We start from the raw sequence: 13,624 nt of genomic DNA, 5'->3' as shown, positions 1-13,624 counted from the left end.
AATAAGTTCATTTTATCATTATTTTAGATTCCATATATATGTGCTATCATATGCACTATCAAATATGTCTTTGGCTTACTTTGTATGATAATCTCTAGTAAAAATAAAAGAATGAAGTAATACCATTTGCAGCAACATGGATGGACCTAGAGATTATCTTCTCTTCTCCTACCATCTACTGCAGCAGGTGTAAGGAACACGGAACCACAGCAACTGCTGGAAGAGCTCGGCATGCCAGGCAAACATGAGCCCAGTTCTACTCAGGAAACAAGGGTCTGCCCCGCACATCACAGAGATGGAAAACATTCTCCTGGGAGCCTCGCCACCTCTGCCAACCCCTGCCCCACGCCCACAACTCTGTAAGTGGCTACTCCTAAACCTAACTTTGGAAGTGATCTGAATTTGCTTTTGAACGTGCCCTATGTTTGCTCTCTGGCCCTCGGAGATTTCACCCTCACTGATAAAATAGAGGTAATAACACTTAAAGGCATTCGGCAAAGACAAGACCAGGTCATGCACCTAAGGCTTAGAACACAAATTTCTAGTAAGTACACAACACCTACCAGCATTACATTTTTACTGCTTCTTCAATGTATCAAACAAACGAAAGCACACAGTCACATACCTTCACTTTGGCAGTATTCTTTCCACGCTTTCAGGCAAGCAGTTAACCCCACCATTTCAACTCGAAATTTCACTGAGCTACTTTTACATGATTTCAAAAAATCCTCCAGATTCTTTATTCCTGAGTTTAAATCCTCTTTCATTTCCTCCTCAATGGAAAATGACAGAACACTCCATTTTTTCTCTTCCTTTTCTTCTTCCTTGGCCAATAACCTCTTCTTATTCTCTCGAGTAATTATCTCAGCCTTGGTCTCCTGCCCTCAAAAGAAAGAAACATGTCATAAAACAAGTTGGAAATACTCCAAGATGGCATTTCATGAAAGAGATAATAGTTTTAAGTGTGTATGGATTATTTTGACTATCATTCCATTCTTCAAAAGTCACAATTTTCACTTCAGTGTCTGTTTCTTAAAATCAAGGCCTCTGTGAATTGAAAATGTTAGACAATCCAATTTAATGACTATTAAGACTCTGTACAGATTTCCTAGATTTCTGAGTGGTGTAGGCTATAAATTGAAGAATAAATGTAATACAGTTAGAAACACTAGGCTCTTACATCTCCTGCTCTATTGGGAACTGGTTTTCCTCTCCCATCCCGTGGTCACCTCCCACCCTACTTGTCCTGCAAGGTACTTCTTCCACAAGCCTCGTCCCATTCTGCAAGCCTGGGAGGTGTTCCTCCTCTGCCCGGGTGTCTATCAGGGACCCATCACCCACTCTGACATTGTGGATTTACTCACCACCCATCTGCTCCAGATTATTGTCCTTGAGACAGTGGTCAGCATGTCCCAAGCATGAAACATTCAGTTCAGAGTCTTTGATATATAAATAAAGAAGGAACAAGAGCGGAGAGAAGGAACACCTTAAACAAGTCAGTTTGCTCTGTCTAGACACGCATTTGTGACTGAAACACAATGTGGACACACTTTTACCTGTCTGACTTAGTTATCTTGCAAGAAAACGAGAGAAAACGAGAGAACACCGACAAACCTTCCACTGTTCTGGTTAGTCATGAAAGTAGCATTTCAACTTTGCCCATAAGGAAGTCAACTTTCATTGCCATCACTTTTTCAGGATTTAATTCCAATTTATAGAGCTTGTCTAGTGTTTCAATCTCCCAAATGTCTGCCCTGGGTTGTCTCAGCACGGTTCTGCTGCAATTGGACAAGGGTGACCACTGACTCTGCCATGCACAATGCTTGCTTTAGCCTGAAGTGTTGCTTTAAGAGCACATTTACTCAGTGCTAAGGTTGTTTAATCCCCGTGAGATTATTTATTTAAATTCCAATAATGTAAAAGAAAAAAAAAGATTTTTCTAAGACTACTTTATGCTATGTAAAGAAAATTTGGGCAAACTTCCTATTTTATAACATCTCTCAAAAAAATAAATACATGGAAAAAGCTTTTAGGTAGCCCTAAATAAAAAAGGAAACATCCTAATTGGATGGTCTCATAAACAATAAAATTGGCTATGAAAATAAAAGGGTTTGGGGTTTTTTTGGTCACCACAAGTCCTGGGTCTGGGAAGGTTGTGTGTTGACTAGCTATTAAAGCAAAAGTCCCCATTTCAGCTCAGATTTTTTTTTTTCCAATTTTAGGCACAATTGAAAAATAAAATTGTAAGCTACTGAAAGTGTACATCGTGGTGATGTGGTACACATCCACATTATGGAAGCATTCTCCCTACTGAGTTAATTAACCTATCCATCACCTCACATGTTATCTCTGCAGGGTGTTAAAATCTTAGCAAATTTCAATAATACGATGCAGTGTTCTACAGACACCACATTATACACCTGCACCCCAGACACCCCTCCGCTTACAGCTGAAAGTCTGCACCCTTGTTTTTTCATTTTCAAAATTTTCTTGAAGTAGCATTGATTTACAAGGTTGTGATCATTTCTGCTGCACAACAAGGTGATTCAGTTGCACATATACACACACGCATTCTTTTTCAGATTCCTTTCCCTTATAGGTTATCACAGAATATTGTTCCCTTTATCAGCCTACCCCGCGCCCAGGCCCCGGGGCCATGTTTCTCTCCCAGTTTCTATGAGCTTGGCTTGTTTTCTTTTAGATTTCACATGTAAGTTACAGTACGCAATATCTGTCTTCTCTGTCTGACCTCCCTAACACCTGAGGTTCAACCATGTTGTCACAAAAAGCAGAATTTCCTCCTCAGGAATGAGTGATATTCCAAGATATATATGGACCACATCTTCTTTATCCATCCCTCCCTGGTATATACATGAACCACGTCTTCTTTATCCATTCCTCCCCAGTATATACACGGCCCATGGCTCCTTTATCCATCCCTCCTAGTATATGCACAGACCACGTCTTCTTTATCCACCCCTCTCCAGTATATACGTGGACCACATCTTCTTCATCCGTTCCTCCCGTGGTGGACACTGACGTTGTTTCCCTACCTTGGCTGTTCTGAATAATACTGCAATGAACTTAAGAGAGCAGGGGTCTCTTCTATATCCTGTTTTCTTTTCTGGGATAAATACCAGAAATGGGATTGCAGGATTTTATGGTAGTTTTATTTTTAACATTGTGAGGACCCTCCATACTGTTCTCCATAGGAGATGCACCACTTTACATTCCCCTCAATAGTGTAAGAGGGCTCCCTTTCTTCTACATCCTCACTTATCTCTGGGGTGTTCTGCTTATTTTTTGCTAATGGCCATTCTGACAGGTGTGAGGTGATATCTCACCGTGGTTTGGTTTGCATTCCTGATGATCAGTGATGTCCACATACCTGCTGGGCATCTGTATGTCTTCTTTGGGAAAAGGTCTATTCAGTTACTCTGACCATTTTTTAATCAAACGGTTCAGTTTTTTGCAATTGAGTTTTACGAGTTGTTCATAGTTTACATACTAACCCCTTATCATATGTATGATTTACAAATAGTTTCTCCCATTTTATAGTTGCTTTTTCATTTTTTGATGGTTTTCTCTGCTCTATAGAACCCTTTAAGTTTGGTGTAGTCCCACGTGTTTATTCTTGCTTTTGTTACCTTTGTTTTTGGTGTCAAATCCAAAAAAGCCATTGCCAAGACCAATGTTAAGAAGCTCATTGCTTCTGCTTTATTCAGTTCCATGTCTATTATTCATCTTTAATCCATTTTGAGTTAATTCTGTATATGGTATAAGGTAGGGGTCCAGTTTCATTCTTTCGCATGAAGATGTCCAGGTTTCCCAGCACCGTTTATTGAAAAGGCTGTCTGTTCCCCACCATGCATTCTTGCCTCCTTTGTCATAAATTAACTGGCCATATATGCTTGAGTTGGTTTCTGGACTTTCTATTCTGTTTCACTGATCTATGTGCCTGCTTTTATTCTTTTATATTTTCATTACCATAGCTTTGTAATACAGCTTGAAATCAGGGGGTATGATGCCTCCAAATTTGTTCTTTTTCCTCAAAATTGCTTTGGCTATTTTGGGTGCTTTATGGCTCCATACAAATTTTATGATTGCTTGTTCTATTTCCATGGAAAGTGCCATTGGAATTTTGATAGGGATTGCACTGAATCTATAGATTGTATTGTATTAAAAATTCTTTCTTCTAATCCATTAGCACAGAATACCTTTCCATTTATCTGTATCCATTTCAATTTCTTTCATCTATGTCATGTAGTTTTCAGGGTACAGGTCTTTCACCTTAGTTAAATTTATTCCTAGGTATTTTATTCTTTTTGATGCAGTTTTAAAAGGAATTGTTTTCTTAATTACTGTTTCTGAGAGTTCCTTATTTGTGAATAGAAACAACAGAATTCTGTATATTTATTTTGTATTCTACAACTTTATTGAATTCATTTATTAGTTCTATTAGTTCTAACAGCTTTTTGGCTTGGTTATATCATGTAAGGGTTTTACATGATATAATGACATCTGCAATGGAGACAGTGTGACTTCTCCCTTTCCAATGTGAATGACTTTCATCTCTTGTTCTTGCCTAATTGCTCTGGCTAAAACTTCTAGTACTATATTGAATAAAAGTGCTAAGATTAGGCCTCCTTGTCTCAAACCTGATCTTAAAGGAGAAGTTTTCAGGTTTCCACCATTATCATCATATAATGACCTTCTTTCTCTATTATTACAGTGCGTATATTAAAGTCTATGTTCTGTGAGATAAGTATAGCTACCTCCACTTTCTTTTGAGTTCTACTGCATAGAATATCTTTTTCCACCCCTTACTTTCTAAAAACATAGCATGAAAAGCAGCCACCAACAGGATTGATCAGATAGCAATAAAAGGAAAGACAAAGAAAGGTGAACATTTTTTGACAGAATTAATTGTGCCCACCTGTGTCTTTTTGCTCGTGGGTCCACAGAACTTCCTTGGCTTGATACCTTGAGTTACAACAAATTTTGAGGAGACTGATTCTAAAGAGTTCCCATAAAATCGTTGAAAAACGTGATACTTTTGCACAGATCTAAGATAATAAGGATCTCTGGATTTTTCTGAAAAAGACAAAGCTCAAAATGCAACACTGCTGCATTTTCCAACAGCATTCTCCCTAATTCTCACCATCCCAGCCACACGTGCACTTTTTAGTTTGGAACAGTAATTCAGGCTGATTGCCTTCACTAAAGAAGGACTCTGAGGTCATGTTATCTCTTGTCAACAGAATGGTTCTGGACTTTATTAAAAGGACAGAAGGGACAAAACCCCTTTTCATTTTCTACCCCACAAAACAAATATCAGGATGCTACAAAGAACGACAGATTTGGGGCATCGCACCTTTCATTTGCCCTGTGAATGCAGGTAAGAAGGGAAAGGTCGAGGTCAAATCAGGAAGAGATCCATCTAAGACATCATGGCTTCTTACATCATTTGACAGGAATATACTTACTCCAGACCAGAGCCACAGAGACAAGAACTTGGCAGCTCAGAAAAACCTTCACTGTGGAAAAATCCAATGACATAGGAAATCCCAACAATCAACGTAGGAATTACTCCCATGCCCAAAGAAAACTGCAACACTCACTTAAAGGGAATAATTAAGCGTGTTGATTTTTCTATACCTGTATCTGCATATATAAATCAAACCACTCTGAAGGATGTTAATAAATAATCTAAAACATCCCTCGTGTTTTGCATGATCCTAGTTCCTGTTGATACCGGCAGGCTGGTATTTTGCATGAGTGGAGTGGACAAAGGTGAGAGGAAGATGAGGGATGAACCAAGGAGAAAGGGCCCTAATTCAGTCTCAGCTGACCTGCCATCCACGTGTCATGGGCCTGCTTTCACTGTCCCTCCACGCTGAGCAGGTAAATTACTATATTTATTACGTGCAGTCAACTGGGTGGTGTGAAAGCAGCTAAAATTGCTTAAAAGCCTATGGCCTCAGTAATTTTTTTTTAAGTTCTATTAAAGTGTAGTTGATTTACAAGATTGTGACAGTTTGTGCTGTTCAGCAAGTGATTCAGTTAAACATGTACACATACTCATTCTTTTTCATATAGGTTCCCATACAGGTTATCACAGAATATTGGGTAGAGTTCTCTGTGCTGTACATCAGGTCCCTGTACTGCAGGTGCTGTAGAGCAGGTCATATATGATATATCTATAAGAAATCAGGGATATCATTCCATATACCTCAGCATGCATATGCCAACTCCAAAACCCCACTCCATCCCCCCCCCCCAACACTTGTCCCCTTTGGTAACCGTAAGTTTGTTTTTGAAGTCTGTGAGTCTGACCTGAAGGAATACATAGATATCTTAAACTACAAACCATCTTTGCTTAAAACAGCTTCTAATTTGCATGGGGACAAACACCGCATCTGTGTTCTTACTCCTAAGACAACTGTGCGCCTGCAGGCACATGACTATCAGCAGAATGGGGCTCTTTCATCACCCCCTCTACTGACACATATCTACAAATCTGGTACATTATCACCAGTCAGGAAATAGAATTCCTGGCTCATAATATGATAATTTTTCATTATAAAATAAAAGGCAGAGAGGGAAACCGACTTTAATGTCTTTCACCGGAATCGCAGAACTCACCATTGAATTGACACTTTGTCCTGTCATAATCGTCACTGAGGGGTTTGTGGGAATGCCAGTGCACAAGTTCATCAAATTCCTTCTGTTTGACCAGTGAAGTTACAACAGGATCATCACTGTGAGACAAAAAGATATACATGCATGGCTTAAACTGCATGCCTCCAAATACAGCATAGCAAAGGTTTCACTTTCAGTACTTAAAAGAAAAAAATCATAGCCAGCTTCTTCTTTCTGTGACATAATGTTGGTGCTAGAATCAAAGAGCAGTTATTAGAGGTTTAAGAACTCAAAAAAAAAAAAACCCATTTCTCTAACAGCATCATCAACATCAACAAATATTCATCCTTTGATGAATCAATTAAAAACATGCAGCTGGAATGATTTCACTCTAAGATTAAAACTGTTGATTTTAACCTAGTTACGATCAAAGGACATTAATAAATTTGACATTAAACTCATGTCTTACAAACACATGTTACATCTAATATACCCAATTTATAAATAACCTGTCATAATTCATAGAATCTCTATGACTAGTTCATCCATTCCACCTGGGTATTGACCGAAACACATCAGGCCCCATACCTCGTTAGGAAAGGCAAATCTTTCAAAATGTCTCCAACAAAATTATCAACCACCTGACATGACATTGGAATAAAACCCAAACTAGGCATCTTTTCCATGGAGGTATCTGTAAAAAAGGAAAAATTACGGCAAAGTCAAATGTAAACTTCCATACAGAAACGTGAAATGTTATTTCTAAAACTTTACATTAAAAGACACATTTTTCATTGATCTTATTTACATTAATCAACTCCAGCCCTTCCCACAAAGCTATTTCCCATATTAAAACATCCTGGAAACAGCAGAATATAAAGAAATAAGCAGTATTTAGGCATGTAAGTAGGAAGATGGGTGGATGGATGGATGGATAAGATAGACAGAAACACCCTTATGATTCCTCTTTTCAAATGTTTATTCCTTTTCTTATTTCCTGTTATGAAACAAGGAATTGAATATAGAAATCTCAGATTTCTTACATTCACACTTTTATGAAAATAAAAAAGAAGTAGGGGGCCATCCAGATGGCAATGACATTATGTCCTTTCATTACAGTCTTGTCTCACATCCTCTTTGATACCACATGCATGTACACATGCAGATGACAGATGAATTTCGTATGTGACAGCACTGATCAGCTTTTGAACCTCTTCACTGATAGTATTTTCATTTCTACAATTTTGGTCATTTTAAAATGTGAACGATGTTTTACACAATTTTGTATTTTCTTATTTTAGTTCTTTAAGCATTTTTTATACACACACATAATATATGCTACTTCTGATAATTACAAAATTTGAAGTCCCTTAAGAGGTTTCATTCTATAGCTACTATTCTTCTTGGGGCTTGTTTCTCTGCTGTTTCATACATTTGCATTTGCACCCATATTTTGCAGAAGCTCTTGTAAAACCAGGGTTTAGGGCTTTGTTCCTCTTCAGAGAAATGCGCCAGAGTCCTTTGATCACTTAGGTTATCTTCTGGCTTAGAATGGTCTGGACTTTGCTAACAGAGAAAACTGAAACCCAGATTCTTGGGAGAGCAGGCCTATAATTAGAAATTCTTGGAGTTACCCAGAGATCAGCCTCTCCCTTCACTTTCAGCTCCTGCAATCTCCCTCCCATTGTTTTGAGTTTAGCTATGACTTTACAAAAAGATGTTTGGTGTCTCTTACCTAACATTTCCATCATTACCTGCAAGAGATTCTTCACTAGATCTACACTTTATATTGATAGAAATGGAAGTCACATATCTCACTTTTTATAAGTGGTAACAATATTAGTTACAAGCAACACATATCACTGTTCAAAATTATAGTCAAAGCATTATCACCCCAAGGACATGACAATATAGGTAATATTAAGTGCATAACACCAAAAATGTATTTATACTTGCAACACTTAGTGGTGCTTTCAAAACATTCCCAGAGGAATGAGGCTTTTATTCGAAATTAATTTAGCGACTTATTGCCTTTGATTGGTGATGGGTTCTTCTTAAGAAAAGGACGTTTTGTTGTTCTCAGAGGGAATGGCTTTCCAACATCAAATGGTCTGACCAACTTTGATACAGTATCCCAGAGATGTTCATAATCTTTCGTAATGACATTTCCCAAATGCAGGCCTGTATAAATAGTTAAAAATGGTAATCACCAAAAGTCATTCACATATACACAGAAGCACACATTTTGACTAAATTCAGAGAGCTTTGAAATACTTCTCAAATAGTGAATTTTTCAGGGATTTCCACATGGAACCTAAAGGAAAATGGTTCCAATGTTGACTGTGAGACTGTAGACTCTAAAATTTATCCAGTGTCCCTGGTTGATAACTAAGTATTAGAATTATAGCTATTTTAACTAACAATAACAGATGGTGAATATTTATTCTTCAAGGTAATAAAAATGTTATATCACACACAACTTTACTAATAGTAAAGTAACTTTACTTATATTCAAAAATGAGACTATCTGGAGGGGATTGCTCAATTTACTTGTAGCTAATTCATGCTATGCTTGCAGTCTGCAAGAACCAAACCTTGAAGGTCAGAGAAATTTCAATAATACTCAGTCATAGTTCTCTCCAAATGTGTTTTCTTTGACTACTAATAGATGGTAGAAAATCTAACAAAATGATCCAAAGGAAAAAAATTCATTATAAACAACAATACACAAATCAGCTTCATCTCTGGAAAAAATTACAATCCCCTACCTAACAGTAATAGGATGATTACATTAATTAGAGTGAATATTATGAAAAAATGTTATGCGTATATGTAAATGAAAAATTCAACTGTTAAAGTTATTTGGAAATGCCAAGTTCCCAAACATATTTTTTCCAAAAAATACTTGTGGAGTAATACTAAGTGAAAATGTTTTGAAATATAATACTCACTCTGATTGCAACTAAGTAAAACTTATACACAGGTATAAACAAACATTTGAAAGAAAATGATTGCTATGTTATATGTTGGAAGTATTTAAGAGAATGATTTTAAAGTTTTAAATCCTTTATAATGTTTACCTCTGTATAAAAATATAATTACTGTAATATACAATGGTGGTACCTTGAGCATTTTCATTTTCATAGTAAAATGCTATATTCTTCAACAAAAGCTCATCACTTAAGTCAGAAAGGTGAGTTAAATCCAGATTCCAAGATTCCGAAATATTCACGTCACTTAGGATGAAATAGTCGCAACACTTTTTCTGAAAATTGCAAATAAAAACCAAGTTACTGACAACTGTTACATTAGCAATACGCTATAATATGACTTCAAACATGTCAATAATTCAACCAACAGGCAAGTGGCCAGGCTCCCTCTCTCCTATCCAAATGAGCCATACCAGGTCGAGAAATAATGAATGCTCTACAGCTTGAAAGACTAGAGCTAAAATGCAATCAAACTAACTAAATTCAACACAGTTCTTTATTCTGAATCATAGAAATCCATATTTGACTTTTTTTTTTTTTTTTTTTGGTCACCCAAGGCATATGGAGGTTCCCAGGCTAGGGATAGAATCACAACTGTAGCCACTGGCCTACACCACAGCCACAGCAACGCCAGATCCAAGCTGCGCCTGCGACCTACACCACGGCTCATGGCAATGCCGGATCCTTAACCCACTGAGGGAGGCCAGGGATTGAATCTAGTCACATTCATTTCCACTGAGCCATGATGGGAACTCCCATATTTGACTCTTAATAATGATTTTTTTCTCTCACTGTAACCCACAGATACAAGACCACAGAAATACTGCTTTCAAATGTTCCCCTGTGATTTACTCAGGGTTTGATGTTTTCAATGTCACTTTCATCAAAGCCTTTTGACTTTCAGGCCAAAAGAGCATTTTAAGAAGAAAAAAAGAGAGCATTTGCTTGTTCAGGGATCTAGAAGATGCGGGATCCCTCACCCTCAGGGACCACCCCCCCCTCCACCTTCGCTGTTGGATGGTCCCCAGTTCACCACCGTGTGGCCGTGTCCCCACCAGGTACAGGCAGTGTCCCCACCAATCACACTGAGCCTGAGCAGGGCAGACATGAGTCAAGTCACATCAGCGAGCGAGCCTCACCATTCTTGAGTCAGTGTCAAAGTTTGAGAAGCTGGTTCAGAGGGCAAAGTACAGGCTCCCTGCTCCACACCCCCTTGATGATAAAGCACCCAGGCTCCCAACGTGAGCAATGCATTTATCTATATTGATGGGGAACTGAAACCAGAGGTCCCCAGTACAAGTGTAACAAAGGCAAAAGGCATGGGTTATTTGTATTGTTCTGGACGCCACGTTTAAAAAAAAAAAAAAGAGTGAACTGAAATTAATTTTTATCAATTCAGCAAATCCAAAATATATCATTGCAATGTGCAGTCAAGATAAAAATATTAAGAGAATAAGTTACATGTTTTTTGCACTAAGGCTTTGAAATCTGCTGTCTCATTTTGACTTCTCTACTTTTCAAGAGACTGATATCCATGTGTGGCTACTGGCGACTGCCTCAGCCAACCTGGCGCTAACCAGGCAAGTCAGGACGGCTTGCACGTCACCTGATGGAGTCAGAAATATCCAGCAGCAGGACCCCCCACCCAGAGTGTAGCTCCACCTACAACTAACAACACTAAAGAGATCTCTGCAGGGCCACAGAGCAGCATCTCAACCTGCAGCCTAAGCGTCCCCCGGAAAGGTTAATAAATAGACTGCTGGGCATGGTCCCCAAAGGCTGACCCAGGAGATGTAGGTGGAGCCTAGGAATCTGCATTTGTAACCTGTTCCCAGGAGACACAGACATTGACACTGCCAGTCAGAAGCTCTGGGAAGCGCCACCATGGAAGGGCTGTGCCCACCCTCCCCACCAGACCCTTGCCATAATACCACTGCGTAAACAAAGCATGTGACACCAGGACACCCAAGTTCCTCATTTTGTTCACTTCATCTGAGGACTACCTCCATCTTGTTCCAAGTGTCAAGGTGTGAACAAACAGGAAACCCACTTTATCCGCTGAACTGCGTCCTCTAGAGGCTTCAGAACATGGCCTTGACTGTGAAATGTCACCGGCTACCTGAAGTTGGCCTTCCAGCTCCTGGTGCTGCAGCAGTGAAACCTGGCAAGCAGGGAAGACCGGCCAAAGAGCTGGCCCAGGGCGCCCTGCTGCCCCTCATTGGTTGAGCACAGACTTGGAGGCTGGATAGAGGTACAGGTGGGTCTCAACCTGGTCCTTTAGTAACTGTGCTTGTACCCTCCTCAGCTTTCTGGAGCCCAAGTTTTCATTTTAAAGGAGGACACATGAGGAGTGCTGTGTCAGCAGGAGGTGACACAGGTCAGGCACACATACATGAGAAAGCCCCTCCCAATGCGTCCAGCAAACCACGCCATCCTAATTCAAGGTGATGTTTTCTACTGGCTAAAACCACAAAGCAGAACATGCAGGGTCACCATAGAATGCTCGGTAGTTTAGATAGACTCTGCAATGTCCTCTTCACCTAGTGCCAACTGTGCACAAAATACTGTTCAGAAAACTCTCGATAAATGAAAATCATACATACAGAGCATTCCTTTTAAATCTGTAATCCATACCACAGTTAATATATTCACACCACTCAGTAGCTGAGTACATGTAATTCAACCTAAAGTTGACAAAAAAAATTATTTCTCAAAAGTAAATTTACAACAAAACTCACAGCACAATATTAAGGCTATAATGTATTATTTCAGTATCTTACCTGTAGTAGCAATATGCTCAGTGTACTAACCTGGCATGATATATATTCAAATGTCTCAAGTAAATTAAATGGGACCTAGGAACAGTGTTTGTACCCTTGAATTAACCACAGTCTGCCGCTTCCTAATAGACTCACAAAAATGCCGAGAGAAATGCCCCCAGTGAGATGTGGGATACAGGAAAAATTTTCACTCAGGCCTCAGCAGAACCACATGACACCACGTCCACTACATCACAGAACCTTTATCGCTCCTGTCAGAGCCAGGTCAAGTTCACAGACTCAGACCCAGACAGGCAATCAACGTGCTTTCCTGCACCTGAACTTGCTGACCCCACCCCCACCCCAAGCTGTTGCAGGGAATCTAACCTGTGCACCGCCGAGGACACCCAGGCCCACTCTGTCAGTCCCCAGCCACCCTCACACCAACTCCCCTCACTGTACAGGGCTGACTGTACGGGGTCCACTGCATCCCAGTAAGAAGGGGGTGTCTTGCACCCGGGACACTGTCCCAGGTGGGCGTCCCTCTCCAGCATCTTGCTCAGTAAGAAGGGGGTGTCCTGTGTCCTGGACACTGTTTCAGGTGGGCATCCCCCTCCTGTTCACTGCTCGGTAAGAAGGGGGTGTCCTGCACTCAGGACACTCTTCCAGGTGGGCATCACTCTCCAGTGTCCTGCTTACAAAGAAGAGGGTATCCTGCGTCTAGGACACTGTTGCAGGTGGACATCTCTCTCTCTCTGGTGTCCTGCACACGGTACAAATCAGCCTCTTGGATGAAGGAGGCTGGTCACTGGCCACAGGCTGGCTTCTGTTTGGTCCCCTGGAGCCCACAGTCTCTACAAGCAGCCCGGAGATTCCCAAGGACATGGCTGTGTTTCCCATGCCTCTCATCTGGCCTCTGAGAACTCCAGCCAGAGGCCCCCCTCTGCCTCCATCAGCTAGATCCACTCAACTCACCTGGGGTCCCAGGAACCTCAGTGCCCTCCCTCTGGAAGCACATCCCTCCTTCACATCCAGACACCAACCGAGTTGTCTAGACCAGCCCCTGGCACACATGGGCCCCGGGGTCTCTCAGGGAGGCCACTGTGCCCCAGTCTCTGTACTCACAGCAGATGCTCAGCCCCAGACCCCCAGCCTATGGGTCAAATCCGCCATGCCCTCCTGCTACTCCTGGGACCCTCAGATGATCCCTAATCGTGTCCCCTCCTCAGCTTG

The 13,624-nt window shown here is 40.4% G+C and overlaps 1 protein-coding gene across 1 annotated transcript in view; it reads right to left on the bottom strand.

Moving 5' to 3' along the window:
* Positions 1 to 13,624, bottom strand: part of DDX60 (DExD/H-box helicase 60) — a 79,568-nt gene that overhangs the window by 49,218 nt on the left and 16,726 nt on the right. The window contains exons 9-14 of the mRNA XM_047761645.1: positions 9,766 to 9,907; positions 8,674 to 8,823; positions 7,231 to 7,336; positions 6,646 to 6,761; positions 4,937 to 5,094; positions 626 to 878 (exon numbers count right to left, since the gene is read on the bottom strand). Coding sequence (XP_047617601.1) covers positions 626 to 878; positions 4,937 to 5,094; positions 6,646 to 6,761; positions 7,231 to 7,336; positions 8,674 to 8,823; positions 9,766 to 9,907 — 925 coding nt within the window. The remainder of the gene's footprint in view (positions 1 to 625; positions 879 to 4,936; positions 5,095 to 6,645; positions 6,762 to 7,230; positions 7,337 to 8,673; positions 8,824 to 9,765; positions 9,908 to 13,624) is intronic.

Source organism: Phacochoerus africanus, chromosome 15 (genome assembly GCF_016906955.1).
Source record: "Phacochoerus africanus isolate WHEZ1 chromosome 15, ROS_Pafr_v1, whole genome shotgun sequence".
NCBI lineage: Eukaryota > Metazoa > Chordata > Mammalia > Artiodactyla > Suidae > Phacochoerus > Phacochoerus africanus.
Note: the sequence above shows the minus strand (reverse complement) of the source record. Positions and strands in the feature narration are given on the sequence as shown.